Source organism: Heterodontus francisci, chromosome 12, assembly GCF_036365525.1.
Source record: "Heterodontus francisci isolate sHetFra1 chromosome 12, sHetFra1.hap1, whole genome shotgun sequence".
Taxonomy (NCBI): domain Eukaryota; kingdom Metazoa; phylum Chordata; class Chondrichthyes; order Heterodontiformes; family Heterodontidae; genus Heterodontus; species Heterodontus francisci.
This window is the reverse complement of record NC_090382.1, coordinates 93,020,597-93,042,307: the sequence shown is the minus strand read 5'-3', so window position 1 is coordinate 93,042,307 and position 21,711 is coordinate 93,020,597. Positions and strand designations below refer to the sequence as shown.

The 21,711-nt window shown below is 42.9% G+C and overlaps 1 protein-coding gene across 17 annotated transcripts in view; it reads left to right on the top strand.

Annotated features, from left to right (window-relative positions):
* LOC137375999 (teneurin-2-like) overlaps positions 1-21,711 on the top strand; it is an 812,476-nt gene that overhangs the window by 765,777 nt on the left and 24,988 nt on the right. For 13 of the 17 annotated variants that reach the window (XM_068043886.1, XM_068043879.1, XM_068043878.1 and 10 more), the window contains 5 exons: positions 4,381-4,630; positions 10,123-10,143; positions 13,634-13,866; positions 19,116-19,270; positions 20,129-21,000. In XM_068043886.1, the coding sequence (XP_067899987.1) occupies positions 4,381-4,630; positions 10,123-10,143; positions 13,634-13,866; positions 19,116-19,270; positions 20,129-21,000 (1,531 nt within the window). The remainder of the gene's footprint in view (positions 1-4,380; positions 4,631-10,122; positions 10,144-13,633; positions 13,867-19,115; positions 19,271-20,128; positions 21,001-21,711) is intronic. The other 4 variants (XM_068043888.1, XM_068043877.1, XM_068043873.1 and 1 more) reach the window with 2 other exon arrangements.

Here is a 21,711-nt window from a genome sequence, read left to right as displayed (position 1 = left end):
CGGCCACAGGGGGTTGGGGTGCTGACCAAGGTGGAGGGGAGGGGGTTGACTGTTGGGGGGGGAGGGGTGGGTCAGTCGGAGGTGTAGGGGTGGGGTGGGTTGAGTTGATCGGAGGTGGGGGGCTGGGGGGGGAGGCGGGGGAGGGCAGGAGGGACATCGACCGAGAGGGCATTTGTCAATCAGAGTGGGGGAAGGAGGGAGGTCGCAGAGTGGGGGGTGGGGTGGTTGATTAGAGGGGTTTGGGGGGTGTTGATCGGGGGGAAAGGGGGTCAATCGGAGTAGGAGAAGTAGTTGATTGGAGGGGGTGGGGTCTGTCAGGGGGAAGGAGGGGGTTCAATCAGTGGGAGGGGGCGGTGGTCAATTTGGGGGGGGGGGGGAGGGGATTGATTGGTGGGACAATGGGGGCTGTTGATTGGGTGGGTTGCTGATCCCGGGAGGAGAGGAGGTCAGAGTCCTTGTGGGGGGAAGGATCAACAGCCTGGAGGGGGGGAATCGGAGGCCTCGGGCAGGGTGGGGTGGGACCTGGATCAAAGTGCTGGTGGTTGTGGGGTATAGTAGCCTGGTGTGGGTGTTATGTCAGAGGCCTTATGGTGGGATTGAAGGCCTCAGAATAAGGTCATTTGGGAAGGGCTTGATCACGGAGACTACACAGGCTGCATTCAGGAGGTAGGTGTGAAGGCATTCACCTCCTGAATCCACCAAGTCCTCACTTTGAGGGATCTACCATGTTCTGTGATGCTCTGGAAACCTGGCTAATAGCAGTTAAAGTTTAAAACCTGTATGACAATGAAGCTCACAACCTCCCCACCTCCTTGGATTGGGTTGCTTGCCTGCCCAACTTCCAACCTCAGTTAAAGCCAGAAATGGGCATAGTAAAGTCAGGTTTAGATTTTGAAACAGATTTTTAAGACTGTCAACACCCCCCACATCCCGCCCACCTCCCAACCCCCAACCTCATTTTTATAGGTTAAAATTCAGGCCATGGAATTATTTCCCTTTATATTTTTAACACTGAATGCCTGGCGTGCTTCTTGGCCTAATGGCTGCCCAATGCCTCAAGGCTTTATCAAACCTTCCAGTCCTTCCTCCTGTCTTACCTTTTGCCTCTATGTTTCATACTGCCTGATATACCTCCAAGTCACCCCTTCTGTTCCCTTTCAGTGCACAATGCTTTTATAAATATATGTCTACTTACAAGATCACAGAGGATAATTGCACATGAGGAAGGCTATTGGCCCTTTTTTTTTTAGAACATTACAGCGCAGTACAGGTCCTTCGGCCCTCGATGTTGCGCCGACCTGTGAAACCATCTGACCTACACTATTCCATTTTCATCCATATGTCTATCCAATGACCACTTAAATGCCCTTAAAGTGGCGAGTCTACTACTGTTGCAGGCAGGGCGTTCCACGCCCCTACTACTCTCTGAGTAAAGAAACTACCTCTAACATCTGTCCTATATCTATCACCCCTGAACTTAAAGCTATGTCCCCTCGTGTTTGCCATCACCATCCGAGGAAAAAGACTCTCACTGTCCACCCTATCTAACCCTCTGATTATCTTATATGTCTCTATTAGGTCACCTCTCCTCCTCCTTCTCTCCAACGAAAACAACCTCAAGTCCCTCAGCCTTTCCTCGTAAGACCTTCCCTCCATACCAGGCAACATCCTAGTAAATCTCCTCTGCACCCTTTCCAAAGCTTCCACATCCTTCCTATAATGCGGTGACCAGAACTGCACGCAATACTCCAGGTGCGGCCTCACCAGAGTTTTGTACAGCTGCAGCATGACCTCGTGGCTCCGAAACTCGATCCCCCTACTAATAAAAGCTAACACACCATATGCCTTCTTAACAGCCCTATTAACCTGGGTAGCAACCTTCAGGGATTTATGCACCTGGACACCAAGATCTCTCTGTTCATCTACACTACCAAGAATCTTCCCATTAGCCCAGTACTCTGCATTCCTGTTACTCCTTCCAAAGTGAATCACCTCACACTTTTCCGCATTAAACTCCATTTGCCATCTCTCAGCCCAGCTCTGCAGCCTATCTATGTCCCTCTGTACCCTACAACATCCTTCGGCACTATCCACAACTCCACCGACCTTCATGTCATCCGCAAATTTACTAACCCACCCTTCTACACCCTCTTCCAGGTCACTTATAAAAATGACAAACAGCAGTGGCCCCAAAACAGATCCTTGCGGTACACCACTAGTAACTAAACTCCAGGATGAACATTTGCCATCAACCACCACCCTCTGTCTTCTTTCAGCTATCCAATTTCTGATCCAAAGCTCTAAATCACCTTCAACCCCATACTTCCGTATTCTCTGCAATAGCCTACCGTGGGGAACCTTATCAAACGCCTTACTGAAATCCATATACACCACTTCCACTGCTTTACCCTCATCCACCTGTTTGGTCACCTTCTCGAAAAACTCAATAAGGTTTGTGAGGCACGACCTACCTTTCACAAAACCGTGCTGACTATCGCTAATGAACTTATTCTTTTCAAGATGATTATAAATCCTATCTCTTATAACCTTTTCCAACATTTTACCCACAACCGAAGTAAGGCTCACAGGTCTATAATTACCAGGGCTGTCTCTACTCCCCTTCTTGAACAAGGGGACAACATTTGCTATCCTCCAGTCTTCCGGCACTATTCCTGTCGACAATGACAACATAAAGATCAAGGACAAAGGCTCTGCAATCTCCTCCCTGGCTTCCCAGAGAATCCTAGGATAAATCCCATCTGGCCCAGGGGACTTATCTATTTTCACACTTTCCAAAATTGCTAACACCTTCTCCTTGTGAACCTCAATCCCATCTAGCCTAGTAGTCTGAATCTCAGTATTCTCCTCGACAACATTTTCTTTCTCTACTGTAAATACTGACGAAAAATATTCATTTAATGCTTCCCCTATCTCCTCTGATTCCACACACAACTTCCCATTACTATCCTTGATTGGCCCTAATCTAGTCATTCTTTTATTCCTGATATACCTATAGAAAGCCTTAGGGTTTTCCTTGATCCTATCCGCCAATGACTTCTCGTGTCCTTTCCTTGCTCTTCTTAGCTCTCCCTTTAGATCCTTCCTGGCTAGCTTGTAACTCTCAAGCGCCCTAACTGAGCCTTCACGTCTCATCCTAACATAAGCCTTCTTCTTCCTCTTGACAAGCGCTTCAACTTCTTTAGTAAACCACGGCTCCCTCGCTCGACAACTTCCTCCCTGCCTGACAGGTACATACTTATCAAGGACACACAGTAGCTGCTCCTTGAATAAGCTCCACATTTCGATTGTTCCCATCCCCTGCAGTTTCCTTCCCCATCCTACGCATCCTAAATCTTGCCTAATCGCATCATAATTTCCTTTCCCCCAGCTATAATTCTTGCCCTGCAGTATATACCTGTCCCTGCCCATCGCTAAGGTAAACCTAACCGAATTGTGATCACTATCACCAAAGTGCTCACCTACATCTAAATCTAACACCTGGCCGGGTTCATTACCCAGTACCAAATCCAATGTGGCATCGCCCCTGGTTGGCCTGTCAGAAAACCCTCCTGCACACACTGGACAAAAACTGACCCATCTAAAGTACTCGAACTATACTATTTCCAGTCAATATTTGGAAAGTTAAAGTCCCCCATAACAACTACCCTGTTACTCTCGCTCCTGTCGAGAATCATCTTCGCTATCCTTTCCTCTACATCTCTGGAACTATTCGGAGGTCTATTCTTAATTCATCCATCCAAGAAGTCCCTTCAGTTGCGACCCTATACCAGTCCAATGCTTTCAGTTGAGTGGTGGGGAGTTAGGGGGTTACTATGGTCCAAGTAAGCTGCATCCTATCTGGATGGAACAGTTTGAATGCTCCAGTTTTTTTCCCCTATGCGTTTTGTTATGTTTGTATGTCATTCACAACTTTGACACTAGAGACTAGTCACATAGACCTTCTTTGCAATGCTTCTGAATGCCTCCCTTGTTTCCCTGCAACAAGATCTGGACACTGTAGTCAAGGTGTAGTGTAACGAGACAGCTAACAATTTGACCAAGCGTGATTGGTGAAATCATGGAATTTTGATCTACATGGGTAATGAATATCATCAGCCTTCACTTTCCTTCTTTTTTGTCTGAGTGGTACAAATAGAACAACCAACTTGAGAATGGTGGAATGCTATAAAAAGATTCACTTTTCCCCTCACCTTGCGCCTCCCGCACCCCCCCCCCCCACTCCCCCAAGGCTTTTGGAAACACATTTTACAATGAGCGCTATCTATTGCTGGCATTTAACTGTTATTTGTCATTCACTCTGTTCGGATAAATATTCATTGTAGAATGTTAATGCTAACCCACTCTCATTCTGCACACCAGGTATCTTGCATAAAGGAAATGGCGAAAACCAGTTTCTATCCCAGCAGCCAGCAGTGATCAACAGCATCATGGGAAATGGACGCAGACGAAGCATCTCTTGCCCCAGTTGCAATGGCCTTGCTGATGGAAACAAGCTCCTTGCCCCTGTGGCCTTGGCTGTTGGTATAGATGGCAGTCTGTACATTGGAGATTTCAACTTTATCAGACGTGTTTTTCCTGCCAAGAATGTCACCAGTATCCTGGAGCTGAGGTAGGAGATATGGTAATAAATCACTGTCACCTGGAGATTTCTGCTCTGCTGTATTATTGGCTTGAGCATTGTGACTGAATTTGCCTTTGATTATAAAAGCAAAATACTGCGGATGCTGGAAATCTGAAACAAAAACAAGAAATGCTGGATTCACTCAGCAGGTCTGGCAGCATCTGTGGAAAGAGAAGCAGAGTTAACGTTTTGGGTCAGTGACCCTTCTTCGGAACTGACAAATATTAGAAAAGTCACAGATTATAAACAAGTGAGGTGGGGGTTGGGCAAGAGATAACAAAGGAGAAGGTGCAGATTGGACCAGGCCACATAGCTGACCAAAAGGTCACGGAGCAAAGGCAAACAATATGTTAATGGTGTGTTGAAAGACAAAGCATTAGTACAGATTAGGTGTGAATATACTGAATATTGAACGTCAGCAAGTGCAAACCTGAAGAAAAACAACCTGAAAAAAACAGTGGGTAAGCAAACTGAACAAATCCTCAACCGAGGATTTCCCCCCACTGTGGTTGACAGGGCCCTCAACCGTGTCCGACCCATTCCCCGCACCTCTACCCTCACCCCTTCCCCTCCCTCCCAGAACCGTGACAGGGTTCCCCTTGTCCTCACTTTTCATCCCACCAGCCTCCATATCCAAAGGATCATCCTCCGCCATTTTCGCCACCTCCAGCGTGATGCCACTACCAGTCGCATCTTCCCCTCCCTTCCCCTGTCAGCATTCCGAAGGGATCGTTCCCTCCGCGACACCCTGGTCCACTCCTCCATTACCCCCACCACCTCGTCCCCGTCCCAGGGCACCTTCCCTTGCAATCGCAGGAGGTGTAATACCTGCCCATTTACCTCCTCTCTCCTCACTATCCCAGGCCCCAAACACTCCTTTCAGGTGAAGCAGCGATTTACTTGTACTTCTTTCAATGTAGTATACTGTATTCGCTGCTCACAGTGTGGTCTCCTCTACATTGGGGAGACCAAGCGCAGACTGGGTGACCGCTTTGCGGAACATCTCCGCTCAGTCCGCAAGCAGGACCCTGAGCTTCCGGTTGCTTGCCATTTCAACACTCCCCCCTGCTCTCATGCTCACATCTCTGTCCTGGGATTGCTGCAGTGTTCCAGTGAACATCAACGCAAGCTCGAGGAACAGCATCTCATCTACCGATTAGGCACACTACAGCCTGCCGGACTGAACATTGAGTTCAATAATTTCAGAGCATGACAGCCCCCCACTTTACTTTCATTTTTAGTTATTTTTTCTTCCCTTTTTTTTGCATTCCTTTTTACATTTTTTACAATCTTTTTTTGCATTTATTTCATTTCATCTTAGTTTGTTCAGTTTGCTTACCCACTGTTTTTTTCAGGTTGTTTTTCTTCAGGTTTGCACTTGCTGACGTTCAATATTCAGTATATTCACACCTAATCTGTACTAATGCTTTGTCTTTCAACACACCATTAACATATTGTTTGCCTTTGCTCCGTGACCTTTTGGTCAGCTATGTGGCCTGGTCCAATCTGCACCTTCTCCTTTGTTATCTCTTGCCCAACCCCCACCTCACTTGTTTATAATCTGTGACTTTTCTAATAATAGTCAGTTCTGAAGAAGGGTCACTGACCCGAAACGTTAACTCTGCTTCTCTTTCCACAGATGCTGCCAGACCTGCTGAGTGAATCCAGCATTTCTTGTTTTTGTTGCCTTTGATTATATCTGGAATAGGAGAAGCCCAGCATTCATTACACAGTGCCTTGCTACTTGTTAGAATTGCAATTGCTATTTCTTCTTTATTATGATTATTTAAAGTTATTTATTTAACTCACTGATTTCTAATTCATGTACCTTCCATAAGTTTCATAATTTTTTTTCAGAATACAAAAATATTCTTATGCTATTTCCAACTTTTCCCTCCCTCCAAGCTGCAAAAAATACTTTAAAAACTGCAGGCCAAGCATTCCACAAAAAGTTACCCCACGAACTAGATCTAGTTCAGGAAGCAGTTCTCACTTAGCAGGGACTATGTCAGATGATCCCAAATCAAACATGAGTGGCAACTGTTTAAAAATAATATGTACTGGGAAACATAGGGCTGTATTTTCTCGCTGATGGTCAAGCCCCATTGCCAGGAGCGAAAGCAGGGAAGCTGACACTGCTCCGGCGGTCAGCGGGACCCTGGGGCAGTATTTTGCCAGCAGTAACTAATTAAGAAGCCATCACCAGGGCCAGCATCCAGTTGTGGATGGCGGCCCGCCTCCAAGAGCTACCATTCCAATCAGATGGCTGGCAGCTCTGCAGTCTCAGCAGTGCCACCATTAGCGGTGGCCATTCCTGAGGCTGCATCACCAGGGAGAGGGTGTCTAAATACTGAGCTTGGTTGGGGGAAGCTGGGGCTTGCGACTAGTTGGGGTAGGGGGTTGTGGTATCATGGTGCACAGGAGTGGCCATTGCTGCTGGGGGCCCTCCATGGGCCATGGAGCAGCCATTGAGGAGGGCCCTATTTTCCCACCCTTCCCCCCCCCCACCCCGCCCCAAACTCCCCACATGGCAGCAAGCCCTGTCGATGCGGGCAAAATGCACGCGGAGGAGGGAAGTGGCCCTTAATTGGCCACGTACGATGCTCAATTGGCCGCCCAGTAGATGGCCGTGCTGCCAAAGTTCTAGCCGCTGGCAGTATGCCATGGCAGCAGGAAGATATCGGGCTCCGTTCCTGACCCCTTCCCCCACCATATTGCCAGCCCTCCCGCCTCTTAGCCCATCTCCAATGAGCCGGGGAAGCTCAGCCCATTGATTCAATGTCCCTGTACCCTCCTCCAGCAGAAGCTTTGTATGACTTTGAAATGATGTAAACAATATTTGATCCCATATCATTTTTAGAAAGATAACTGATTTTCCATTATGATATGTTTTTCCATAACAGTAAGTTTTATGTGCAGTCTAGAAGCCTGTCCATCTAAAAGTTCAAAAGCAATAGTTGCTTTATTATAAAGCTAGTAGCTTATCCATGCTTACAAAATTACAAAGTAAGAAGCTGTTAAGTCACATTGCACGCAGAAAATCACCTTGGTTCATCTGATGAAAGCATTTCTCTTTCAAATCCCACTGCAATTCTTCATTCATACAGTTGTCTTCAGGGCTATAGAGAGGGGCCCATCAAATAGCAACCTCTTAGGAAATAAAAACAATTCAAGTAGGAAGTAAATGGCCGTGATATTTTCCTGCAACTTCTAGAAAAATAAAATTCAGATCCATATTACTTCAGCTCGAGTGACTAAAATTCAATTATGGAAGCCTAATATCATTACTAACAAAATAAAACATCCAAAGGAACTCATTAAAACTTCCCCTTCCTCTCCATGGTCTTCATTTATGTTTTTATTTGATAAAAAATCTTACACAGTAATGTATTCATGAAAGTATCATATCTTGGTCATGGTGTCCTGACTCGCACCAAGTTCTATTCTGCCACCTACCCTGTGCTTGTTGACTTACATTGGCTCCCGGTCCAGGAATGCCTTGATTTTGAAATTCTCATCCTTGTTTTCAAAGCCCTTCATGGCCTCACCCCTCTGTATCTCAATAGTCTCCTCCAACCCTGCACCCACTGTGGTATTTGCACTACCCCAATTCTGGTCTTTTAAGCAACTAGTTTTATAATAAGGCAACTATTGCATTTGAACTTTTCATTATTCCGCCATTTGTGGCCATGCCTTGAGCTTAAAACCTATCTCTTTGTCCAAACTTTTGGTCACATGCCCTAATATCTCCTTATGTGGAGCAGTGTCAAATTTTGTTTGATAATGCTCCTGTGAAGCTCCTTGGGACATTTTACTACATTAAAGGCACTATAAATACAAATTGTTGGTGGTGGTGTTAAACTGTTCAAAAATTTGCAGCTTTTGATGCTATATGAACCACTTTTATAGATTATTGTATTTTAACACATATTAGTTTTGCTATTATTCTGTATATTTACACTGATTCAAACATTTATGTTGCCTACCTTTTCCTATATTCCCTTTTCCTTCATAATTTTATGAAATACTGTACTGGTCAAAATTAATTCACCCCTTCCTCCTCCTTCAATACTGCTAATTGAGTGAAATTTCTTTTCACCACTCAAAGCACAATTATTCCCCATTAACCACATTCCTGTTTTAGTGCTGACAAGTATTGGGAAGATATGCTGAATGCTGGCAGTTAAAATGTCTCTGAAGAGAAGTATGTAATGTGGCGATGCAACACATTGGCGAGTCAATGCATTGAGCTCGAGAGTATAGCATGCAGATTCCATGCCTGCAGTTCATCCTCAGCCAGCTCCTTTTGACTTCAACAATGCCATTAGGATAGATGCTGACTGGGGCCAGGTGCTTCCCTGCAGGAAGTGAGGAGAAAGTGAAGTTTCATTCTCATCTGGCGCTGCACTCATACAGTTTCTAGCAGGTGGCCACAGTGCATCAGTGGCAGAAGTCATGGGGTGAAACTTCAGTTCTTGTGCTTGGCAGATGTCATTATGTGGAGCAGAGAGACTCAAAAGAGGAGCATAATAATAACTTGTTAGCAAAATCAAATGGAATTATATGGTTCCTGATATCCTGGTTACAGAATTTCATTTTCTTTCCACAAATGAGGAAGACCTGGCTCATCACTTCTAATTTAACCAGGCACCTTCACTTTTGCTCTAAAAATAATCTTTCATTGAGTGTCATGTTTGTTAAAAATGTGCCTGAGATTTATAGCTTAAACTAAGAATGAGTTTCAAAATTTAGTGTAGATATAAGCAACAAGAGATCAGTTGAATTACAGCTCAGGGGGAGATAGAATTCCCCAAAAAAAGCCACATACATGTAATTTTGAATATTCAATATTGTATGCCACTGTGAGAATGCCGACACTTATTTGAGCCTTTCTCTGCTCAGAAGTTGTGTGAGCTTATTATCAGCTCAAGTAGTGGAGCTGAATGTCAATACATGAATTAAATGTTCAGTCTGAGAGAAAACAAATTTGGTGGTTATCAGTGTTGGGTAATTTTTGTTTACATCCTATTTATTTTTATATCACTCGCTTCTGTTAGCGGTTCAAGCATGTCTGTATTGAGTGTTAGAGCAATCTAAAATCCTCAATATTAACATTTCAATTTGTTATTTTTTGAATCCCTCAGAAAAAAAGATAATGCTAACAAGTTGACTTACTGAGTTACATAGCTCTAATCTTAGATGTCACAGAGGTAATATTTACAGTGCAGTAGGAAAGTATGAATGATGCATTTAAAACTTCCAACGTAACAATCTCTATAATTATATATGAACAGTTCCGCAAGCATTGTGTTAGCCGCAGTACAAATACCGATAGCACCTTGATTTTTAGTAACATTGTGCCTGTCACCTCTGTTGGTGTTTAATAACTACAGCAATCATTTAACAAACTAATGAGGTAATAATATGTCTTGAATAATTCTTGCCTGTACTTCCTTTTCTTTTGCTGTCTTTCTGCAAAGAAATAAAGATTTTAGACATAGGTAAGCCAATCACTTTATCGTACCTTCTTCAAAAGGAATATGTTGTCTCTTTTTTTTGTCCTGTTACTCCTTAATCTGCTGTAGTCAAAGGTAGCTCTGTGAATAAGTGCTTTTTAACAATAAGTACTATCAGTGGTTAGTACTTACCTGTAGATTAGCTCCTTGTGTATGGTTTACAGTTTATCTGCAGAAGAGCTGGGGGAAGATGGATCAACCTCTGGGCTGCATCACCAGCACCCAATTTTACTGTGGCTTTAGGAGGAAAAAAGCAAAGAAAAATTCTCCCTTAGTAACAACTACACACAAGTTTTTGGAATTGCAATATTGTACTAAGGCTGTGGGTTCAAACCCTACTCCAAAATATTATCTAGACGGACAAGTCTGTGTAGTCCTGAGGGAACACTGCTGCCTTTTGGCTAAGATACTAAATTGAAGTCCCATCTAGCCTCTCAGGTGGATGTAAAAGATACCATGGCATTATTCAAAAAGGGAAGTTCTCCAGTGTCCTGGGCCACCATTTATTTCTCAACCAACGTTACCAAAAACAGACTATCTGGTCATTTATTCCATTACTGTTTGTGGAACCTTGTGTGTAAATTGGCTACTGCTTTTGCCTACAACCTTCAAAGGTAAGCCATTGGCTGTATATTACTTTGGAGCATCCTGAGCATCTGAATAGCATTATATAAGTACAAGGTTGTTCTTTCTTCATGCGTTAAGAGGAGCATGGGCTGCACTCATACTTAACTGGGCCAGATGTCTTTTTCTCCCCATTCCACTAAATTTTCAATCCTTAAATACATTTGCAATCATAGAATATTACCACACAAAAACAGGCCCTTTGGCCATTCAGGTATATACTGGTGTTTTGTTCTCCACATGAGCCATGTATTCCAATCCCACTCTCCCAATTGCTCTTCATATCCCTGCGTTTCTTATCATTGGGATTTGAAAACAACAATTCTGTAGACTATAACTATTTACTGTCCATGGTAGGCCCTACTACAGGTGCACATAACAATTCCTCCATGTAAATTTTACAATAAAGGTGGTTGCAAGCCTCTTTAATGTTGCTCTGTTGATCCAACAAGCAACAATGGTTTACTGTGCAAGCCTCTGGTTAAAATAGCAATCCGATCCGATGCCCTTTTTAGAGCCTGATTTGCATATTTAAAGAAGGACTGCTCCTCCTCCCACTACACCTGGGTCTTGTCAGGTGTCCCTCTTGTCAGTTCAAATAAAAATCATCACTAACAGGATTAGAGTGGGACTTTGGCTGGTGAGTCTGCTGAGTTAAACTGCTCCTCCACCCAGTTTCACATTGCCCCTCATGTGTTACAAGATACTGGTCGAAGATAGGAATGAGCAAAACTAGCTGTGATTGGTCTGGAAACCAGTTAAATTCTCTGCCATCGTGAATGAGGACTATCTTGATGTATGTTGCAGTTTTTGCTGAACAAAATAGAAGAATAGATGCCTCTCTCATTCATCAGTTTTCGGCAGAGTAGCTGAGCTATGCTGACCAGCGAAGTCTCCAGTTACTATTGAGTTGGCTGCTGTCAACTCAGACATAAATAGGAGAATTATAATTTACCTCAACAGCCCTAGATTAGAGAATGAAAAATCAGGCAAATTTCCTGTTCCTAATCATTGTCCTGCAATCCCTACTTAACGTGGGCAAGTATGAGCAGTAGGTGCTTGCAGAATCGGGCTCAGCTTTGATTTCTCTGTGATTAAGTAGGCTGCTGACACTCAGGACAAGTTCACAATTACCCTTGAATAATGGGCACTTGGGCAAGGTACCAGAAAGTGATTGACATCCATGAATCTTACTCCAGTGAGGCCAATTACTACTGGAGATATAAAGGAACAGGGAAGATAATTGGTGAGGAGAAAACGAAATGGAGAATTTTGGTGGCTACATGGAAGAGCTCTGGAACCATAAAAGTTAAAATGTAATTCTTTTGGAAAAACATGGAGCAGTCATCTAGGGATATAGATTTACTGTTAGCAGTATTTAACATTGATATTACTTATCATAGAGCTACTATCTCCTTTATGATGTTTGTAAATGGGCTTCCTTTGTAATGCTTTATTGAACTTATATTATTTAGTCTTTTAAATGTAATTTTTATAAATGGTATATACTGTTGTGGAAGTAAATGCTTGTGTACTTAAGTTTATAGTTTGGGGTTTTATTACAAAAGTGCAAATGTCCTTCAATGAATCAGCTGGGATAACAAATATATAAGGGATTGTAAATGGCTAGAAATGACTTATAAGGCAAGTCTTTCCATTAAGTTCCTTGAAAAAAGCTCAAATAGTCTGCAAAATCAAGGTACTGCTATTCTTTATCATGATACCTCATTTATATTTTCTACAGCCAGGTTTCACTGTTTTTTTGTTGTGCAGTAAGCATGGAAGAGGCAACAAAGCCTTTGTGAGATGGTTGAAAATCTAATAAAGACAAGTGACATGGGAGCTCAAGGTGTTCAGTACAGAATGTTAGAATAAGAGCCATAGTGTATATCAGAGACTGATATGGTGAGGGATTTAGGATATAAAGTGCATAATCATAAGGAGTACCAGACATCTCAGAATCTGTTAATGAGGAAAGTGGGGTTTATCAAAACCATTTGAAGGCAAAGCTGTTGTGTCAATATTTGTTGGTGTATCACTTTAAAGCCTTAACTGTGGACTTTGAATTAGAAATTGGTTTCAGATCATCCTGAAAGTGTATGAAGCAAAGTTTCAGATAAAATAAATTCCAAATGTAGTTTGTTTCTCACTGGCACTTAGATGCATTTTCAACCTCAGGTAAAGGTGTGTTGGCATCCTGTTGTGAGAAACACATGTCCTAATGAAACAACCAGGAAGGCCCAAGATTATCAAAACATGTTAGTTGATCTTCATGGACCAGTTCATGGAACAGCAATAAAAATGATTATATTTATATTTTTATCATTTCATTTCAACTAAGTTACATATTCTTTGATGCCTTCCACATATTTTATGTTGATAAAGTTATGAAGTGTTTTGCTAGGAGACTGAGTGGTGCAACTTTAGAACTCTCCAAGTCTGTGGAGCCCAAATTGATGGAATGATCTTGGATAAATGTAAAAGTTCTAAATGAAGATTGTGGGCAATGACAATCCAACTACCTGTGGAAACGAGTCTACAGGAAAAATAGAACTGACACGATTTTGGTAACGATTTGCCAGTCTCTCAGGCTCAAAGAAGCCACACAGATGACCGAAATAGGAAATGGAAATATCAGGTTGCTTCGTAAAGGTTACTGTTCTGATACTGTGTTTAAAGAACGTTGTTGGAGCAGCGTAGGATGAGTTAAAGTAGTATTAAACCCATTAGCATACATTTACAGCTATTCTTCAAAAAATGTTACAGCTCTGAAGATGCCCTTTTAGCTTTGGAAGCAGAGTCTTAGACATGTGAACCTCAACTATGTTTGTGCTTTTCTTTCATTTTAAAGCAATAACCCCGCCCATAAGTACTTCATGGCGGTGGATCCTGTCACAGGGGCACTGTATGTCTCGGATACAAACAGTCGTCAGATTATCCGCATTAAGTCTCTCGACGGAGCAAGGGATCTTGCTACCAATTCAGAGGTGGTAGCTGGGACTGGAGAGCAGTGCCTGCCATTTGATGAAGCCAGATGTGGTGATGGAGGGAAGGCAGTCGAAGCAACACTGATGAGCCCTAGAGGTATTGTCTTTAAAATGACCTTCCAGTGTCCAAGTGTGTTTACCTTCTGTTTGCTCTTGCATTATGTACACATAACTGCTGCATTTTCTTAACTGGAAGTTAATGTGAATGAAATTGCAGGCAATGGCTAAACAGGATAGTTTGTGAAAAGAATTTCCAGTTTCACACTGAAAGGTAACATTCCAGCTCACAACCTAAAGGAGGCAATTTTGTGTTCTTCATCTGTGTGAAATGATGAGAGGCATTTCAACACATGTATCTGCCCACAAGGCAGAACTGTTTCTGAAACAGGGTTGAGTAAGAAAATAAAAGCAAAATACTGGGGATACTGGAAATCTGAAATAAAAACAGGAAGTGCTGGAAATGCTCAGCAGGTCAGGCAGCATCAGAAGAAGAGTCATATCCAACTGTAACTCTGTTTCTTTCTCCACAGATGTTGCCTGATCTGCTGAGTATTTCCAGCGCTTTCTGTTAAGTAAGAGAACTTCAGTTAGAAAATGGCATGAAAGATCCTGCTTCAGAATAGATCCCTGCTAAAACTGTCAGCTGTTGATTTATGATGGATAACATGGCATGGATGTGCATGGATTTAAATTAGCCAGAAGTGGATAATTGGCATCGGTCAAACATATGAAATATGCAACATTTTATTGCATCTATATACCGTATTATGCAGTGAAAAAATTTCAAGATCAATTAGAAAGAAGGCAAGCAATTTTCACAAAAGGTTGCAAGAAATACATGGGAGTGAGTTACAGTGGTGTTCAGATGGTATCTATCGTGGGTTCTGATGAAGGGTCACTGACCTGAAACGTTAACTCTGCTTCTCTCTCCACAGGTGCTGCCAGACCTGCTGAGTGTTTCCAGCATTTCTTGTTTTTATTTTATATTAGATACATGGAATGTTTTGCGGGGTATAATGTAACAGGGCAATTTAAATGGTTTGTATCTTAAACCATGGATGCGCAAAAATGTTTTACAGAATATAATGTAATGGAAGAGTTAAAATGATGTATATCTTGAAAAGTAGATACCAACCTGGAAGTAAGCCTACAGGTTGTAATCTAACAAAGAGAGTAGGTTGGTTTAATTAGTTTAATAACAGAGGTTTAGATGTTTAATTAGTTTATGAACCACATCTGGGCTGCAAAATTTGATTCCATAGCACTGGAAATTTCAGCACTATGGGTGCAGTTTTAGCACCAAAACGGTGCCATGCTGCTTTCGCTCAGGTTAGCATGTGTGTATACATGTGTGCACTGGAAGTATGCAGAGTAGGTAGATTGTAACGTCAGTCAATGTCTAATGCTGATTTGATGCCAACCCTGCCATTTTGGACCTTGTCACTCTAGTTAATGCCCCTCTAAAAAAAACACACAGCTCAACATGTGTTCAGCAGCACAAAAGACCCCCTTCCCACACCCACAAGCGCTATTTAAAGGGATCATCATCAACTTGCAGGTGAGTTGCTGATTAATTTCCACTGGCTATTTTTCAGTTTGTGAAAGTGCCGGGTGTTTTGAAGAGTTGGCTACAGTTACTGAAGTCTGCAGGGAGTGGTGCTGCACACAGGAAGGTGTTGGTTGTGACTGCAAGGTCCCTGGGCACACCCATTGCTCCCAGTCATATGTACCATAGTTGCATTCCCCTTTGGGCTGCAGCATGAGAAGGAGATGGTGCAGAGGCAGCAAATAAGAAAAGCTGCTCACAGAAGGAGGAGGAGGGGGAGAAGAATTCTCAGCAGGACCCATCTAGGGTATTCTGAGAGGACTTTTATCTCAACCTTAGCTAGGTTTGTCGTCTGTGATTTATGAAGGAGGTGCTGACAGAACTCTTGGACCTACAGCCTCAGAGCCATGTGAGAATGGCACTGCCATTGGCTGTGAAGGTGACTCTGGCCCTAAATTTCTTCACATCACGTCCTTCCAGGCTGGAACAGGCAACATATCTAACATCGCCCAGTCTGCTGGACATTGCTGCATCAGGGAGCTGACAGAGGCTCTTTGTGCCAGGAAAAGGGACTTTGTTGTGTGCTGTCTGAACAGAAAGAAGCAGGTGGAGTCCACACGAGACTTTACCAGGATAGTGGGCTTTGCCACAAATCACTTTGTGGGTGCCGCATCTCAACGCTGAGATGTACCATAACTGCAAATTTTATCACTCACTGAATCTGGAGTTGATGTGCGGTCATGCTCAGCTCATCATGCTGATGAATGCCTGCTATACTGGCAGGAGTCATAATGCATTCATTCTGCACCAGTATGCTGTTCCTGCAATTGTCAGCCACTACGTCAAACCAGAGGGTAGGTGCTGGGTAACAAGAGCTATCCTTGAACCTGGTTTATGACACCCATCCGCAGCCCAACCACATGTGTCTATCACGTGTGCGATGAGAACCATGCTTCCACGTGAAATATTATCAAGCAAACAGTGGTGTGCTGAATCAACAGTTCTGCCATCTTGATTGCTCTGGAGCAGCCCTGCCATACTCGCCGGAGTAGTGGTTCACTGCATCCTCCACAACCTGGCCATCATGACGGCAGAACCTTTGCTACCATGATTTGGTCAGCATCCCAGGAGGAGGAGCAACGGAGGAGGCAGCTGGCACATCCACATTCTGGAAAGGCTGCCCGTGAGCGCCTAATTCTACTCCACCTCCCATGAAAACAACCCCAGATATGTATTGTGCAGCACTCCCACACCTTCCTGCATCCAAGTCCTTGGAGCTAGTTGGCTGACATTCACCTCAATGGCTACCTGCTCCCGATGCATTCTCAGTGTCTGCCTGAAGGGCCTCCTGGCCCTCTGAATGAAGAGAACCTCTCTCCTCCTGTGCACCTCCTGCAGCCCTCCAGAGTGGCATCGGAGAAAATTAGGGCATGCTTTCAGGCCAGTTGTGTCTAGACTCTTGCTGCTGTTAAACTTCTTCGCTACTTCCACCTGCTGCTGCAGCCAGAATGCACTTCACCTTTAAGAGGTGCACTCTGACTTTAAGTAGTGCAAGCTAGTTTTAGTTGTGCTAGCCTCATATGAACTTTGGCCCACCCCCTGATGCCAGCAGCCATTCAACAGCACATTCAGAGCAGGGCTTCATGCCACAATCACTGGGGGGAATTTTATGGAGTCGACAGGGATCTCAGCCGCCGGCTGGAGAGCTGGTGAGAGACCTGCGTTGCCTCCTTTGGGGGAAGTCCGCTGTATGACAAGCCAATCAAGCATTTGAGAGGCCACTGGCGGGCTTTTCCTGGGACCAGAAACCCCAGGGGCAGGAAGTCCCGCCCACCGAGAGCTGCTGACCAATCAGAGGCTGGCAGCTGTTTTACTCCACAGCGCCACCAAGGAGTCACCCACCAGAGGCCGAGGATCGCAGAGTGACCCAGGCCAAAGGTATGTAATGGCGGGAGGGGGTCATGGGGAGGGTCATGTAAGGGAGTCAGCAGGCCCACACCTTCCGAATGCTGGGTCCCTCAATGAGGCTCTAAGCACCCATGAACGAGGGACCCACCCCCTCCATCACCAACGCCAACCCCAGGAAACCACAAGCAGCCCCGCATGGGTTTGCATTTTGTGCTCGCCGCGTGGCGACCGGCCCGCCCGCCGCTGGGTTAATACCAGTGGCGGTGGCAAGAGGCCCTTAATTGGGCATTAATTGCCCCTTAAGGGCCTCAACTGGCGGCAGGCTTAATCGGGTTGGAGGCAGGAAGGACGTGGGGTCCCTACCCACCACCATCCCGTCCGATTAAATGCCCTCCCCACTTCCAAACATGCCACAGGGGAGAGCATAAAATACCGCCCAGTATAATTAGCTGGCAGCACAAAATATACATACTGTCTGCATCCCTTTGAACGGGTGCGGGTTAATCACACATCACGATCACTGCGCCTGAGTTCAGGCTATCCAGTGTAGCCCCCCTGAACTCTGATTAGATTATAAACCTCAATAATTCCAAGTGCTTTTTTTTTTATATATTGATTACTGGAAAATTCAGAAATAATCCACATTCTGACAGTTTGAAGTTGCCAAACCTAATAAATTAATCACGGTGCAGATTTGTAGACAAATACGCTGAACTACCATTGCTGAATAATTTGATCAAAACCAACTCACTTCTTACAAACCTTCTTCCATCTGACAATCATTTAAAAAAAGCAGTGACACAGGAATTTTTAAGTAAAATGAGTTTCTGAAAGAATGATCCAACCAGTTCATAAGTTTGTAAAACTGAGGTTTGACCATATTTCATCTTTGAGAATTGTCTGGATTTGTTCTACATAAGTGAGTAAAACATGGTTCTAAGGACTGAAAGTTATTTTCACATAATTACAGAATAAATACATGTGTTCCCTGCACCATTGTTGTGGACCACTTTGATAAACCCAATCTCTATGGTATTACATGGAAGTAACCAACTCTAACTGATAAATAGTTGAGGAAAATCTAAGATTTCATTAGTTGGCTGGTAAACAATTATTCTTGGTAAGGACTTTAGTAAACAACGTCAAAGAACAGGACACGTCTGTCATTTCTAAGTACATACTCACAGGTATTTAGCAAAAAGAAGAAAAAAGGCTTATCTTCAGCCATATATTAATATCAATAGTTAATGAACTAAAAAGTTGTGCTGGAATTATCTCAAAGTAATTAAAGCATTGTTCCCCTGCTTTAGTTAGCTCTCAATCTCATATTCCCCCAATACCCAACCCCTCCATAGAACCTATTGATTAATTTATTATCATTGTTTTTCAGACATCTGGTAATACCAGGTGCAGTAATGTTTCCAATTGCTTTTTTCATGTTGATTAAGATGAGGGAAGTTAGTGCTGGTTGGGGGAGGGGGGAGGGAAGTGGGATTTGAACATTTTCCATCATTTTCCATTTTTGCATCCAATAGCAACATCTCCCAACTACTATGGTCAATAGCAGGATTAAATTCCCTCTACACCACCCCAGGAACTGGTCAACACCTGCCTCAAAATATCACCATCTGCAGCAGTACTATGAAATTTCACACGTCAACCATCCTTGTGGCATCTTTGAGTGAAACTCCCAACTTAATGTGAATGTGTCCTTTCTTGTGAGCAGTTTTGTGCTATGGATTAATGCCTCCTAACAATAGGAATGAAAATGTCTATATTTGTAATAATGACTTTTAGAGCCAAATTTGAACTTGAATCTATGGAAGAATTGTATTCTAATCCATCGTAAGGGTTTACTTCAATGGTCCTAAATGTTCTTGTGCTCTTTCCAGGGATAGCAGTAGATAAGAACGGACTGATGTATTTTGTCGATGCAACCATGATTAGGAAAGTCGACCAAAATGGAATCATTTCCACGTTGCTTGGTTCCAATGACTTAACAGCAATTCGTCCTCTGAGCTGTGATTCCAGCATGGATGTAAGCCAGGTAAAATCTTATAGAAAAGGCAATATCTGTCTTCCATTGGATTTGTTAAATTGATCTGGCAATCTGTAATTTAATACTTTAGTTAGCTAGAGTATCACCAACCTAAAAAGTATCTGAATATCTTGCAATTCTTTGGATGTATGTAGGCAATTATCACTAGTTATATTTAAAATGAAACTTTCAAAACTTTCAGCAAAAAAATGATAAAACTGCAGTTGAAGTTGACAATATCTATAGTGCTTTAGGGGAGAAACAAAGGTGTCTTATAGAAAAAGTTATTTTGTTGGGTTCACTACTAGAGGAAATAAGCAACATGTGTTTTGTGAGAGCACATGGTATAATGGGGGTTCACAGTAAAGTTGCAATATAAGTTATGGAAATGGATGTGGCAGAGGCTGATTTCTATCATGGAGGAATCCATAAACAAGCTGCATTACCTCAGACGTTGTGCTTTGTCAGGAGCTGTGAGAAATGAGGGGAAATTGCAAATAATGCTTATTTTATGGTGCAAAGGGAGCTTGCACATTAAGGGGAGAGTGTTTTTTTAATAGTTCCTGAATCAAAGGGAGAGTGACCAACAGCAGGCATTATATCAGAAAAAGGTTTAGTCAGAGGCAAGAATGTGACATTTAGTGAGACCATTGAATCCGACAGTTCAATTTTCAGCCCAGATGACCTCTATTTAAATTGAAATACATTCATAATGTCAAATATCGACCTAACTGCAGTATGCATCCAAAAAAGAAAAGCTATCTTAAAAGCCATGTAAGCCATATAATGCCTTTTCATTGAAATTTATTTTTTTGTTGCTTAAACTACCACATTCAATGCTGCGTATTCCCATTTTCCTCTACTTAGGTAAGATTAGAATGGCCGACGGATCTTGCCATCAACCCAATGGATAATTCTCTCTATGTCCTGGAGAATAATGTCATTCTGCGGATAACTGAGAACCACCAGGTTAGCATTATAGCTGGCCGACCCATGCACTGTCAGGTTCCTGGCATAGATTATTCACTCAGCAAGCTGGCCATTCATTCCGCACTGGAGTCTGCCAGTGCCATTGCTGTCTCCCACACTGGAATACTTTACATTGCAGAAACTGATGAGAAGAAGATAAACCGTGTACGGCAAGTGACAACCAATGGGGAAATCTCCCTGCTGGCAGGGATGGCATCGGACTGTGACTGTAAGAATGATGTCAACTGTGACTGCTTCTCAGGGGATGATGGTTATGCCACAGATGCCAAGCTGAATTCTCCGTCTTCACTGGCAGTCTCGCCAGATGGGACCATTTTCATAGCTGACTTGGGGAACATCCGCATCCGAGCAGTTAATCGAAACAAGCCACAAATGAACTCAATGAGCTTCTATGAGGTTGCTTCAGCAGCTGAGCAGGAGCTATATGTTTTCAATTCAAATGGGATACACCAGTATACAATGAGCCTGGTCACCGGCGACTACATATACAATTTCTCCTACAGTCCGGATAATGACATTGTGGAAGTGACTGACAACAATGGAAACACTTTAAAGATCCGAAGGGATAACAATGGGGTTCCACGACACTTACTGTCAGACAACCAGGTGTGTTCTCTGACCGTTGACACTAATGGCAGACTAAAGGCGGTATTACTCCAGAACCAGGAGCTTGTTGTGCTGACGTACAATGGGAATAGTGGCCTCCTGGCGACTAAAACAGATGACATTGGTTGGACCACTTTCTTTGAGTAAGAGTTATTTACTTATTGATTAACTTGATTTACTTACTGAAGTGTGAAGTATGTGACAGTTGTACATGATTGCCAATTGGAAAATATTACTCTCAGGGTTCCGTCATATGTCATGGTGGATTTGCAGAAACTACACAGGGAAATAGCACGACATAAAGTGGGGTGAGATGTTCCATTTTGCTTAATGTAAGAAAGCAGCAGAAACTCTGGGCCACATTTTTTTTGTTTTGTAACCTCACCTACTCTAATTAGTGTAATGATTAGTATGCAAATGAATGCAGGTAGATAACTTCAGGTGACATCCTATGTGATGTTGGTAAAACTAAAGTAATAAGTATTACATTAAATCTACAACATTTAGTGATTAATTGGAGTGGCCCAATATTTTATCACTTGAGTTTTGAAAGAAAGGTGGTGTTTGTAACATGTGTTTAAATTACACTTTTGTTTGAAAACTTAACAGTAGTTTTGCTCCCCAAGAATTATTTGAAAAATAACATTTATATTTGAAAAAACATAAGTAAGACTTCCTCTGATCGCAATGTATAATGGCTTCATAAATCAGTTTGTGAAGACTTTATTTATTTCTAGTAAATTTGTTAGTACTTTATAATGTTCACCAAAGTGTCTGAGACTTGATTATTACTGTACTGTAGATATCAGAAATATAATAGAATATTTTGTTGATAAAGTTCAAAAAAATCAATC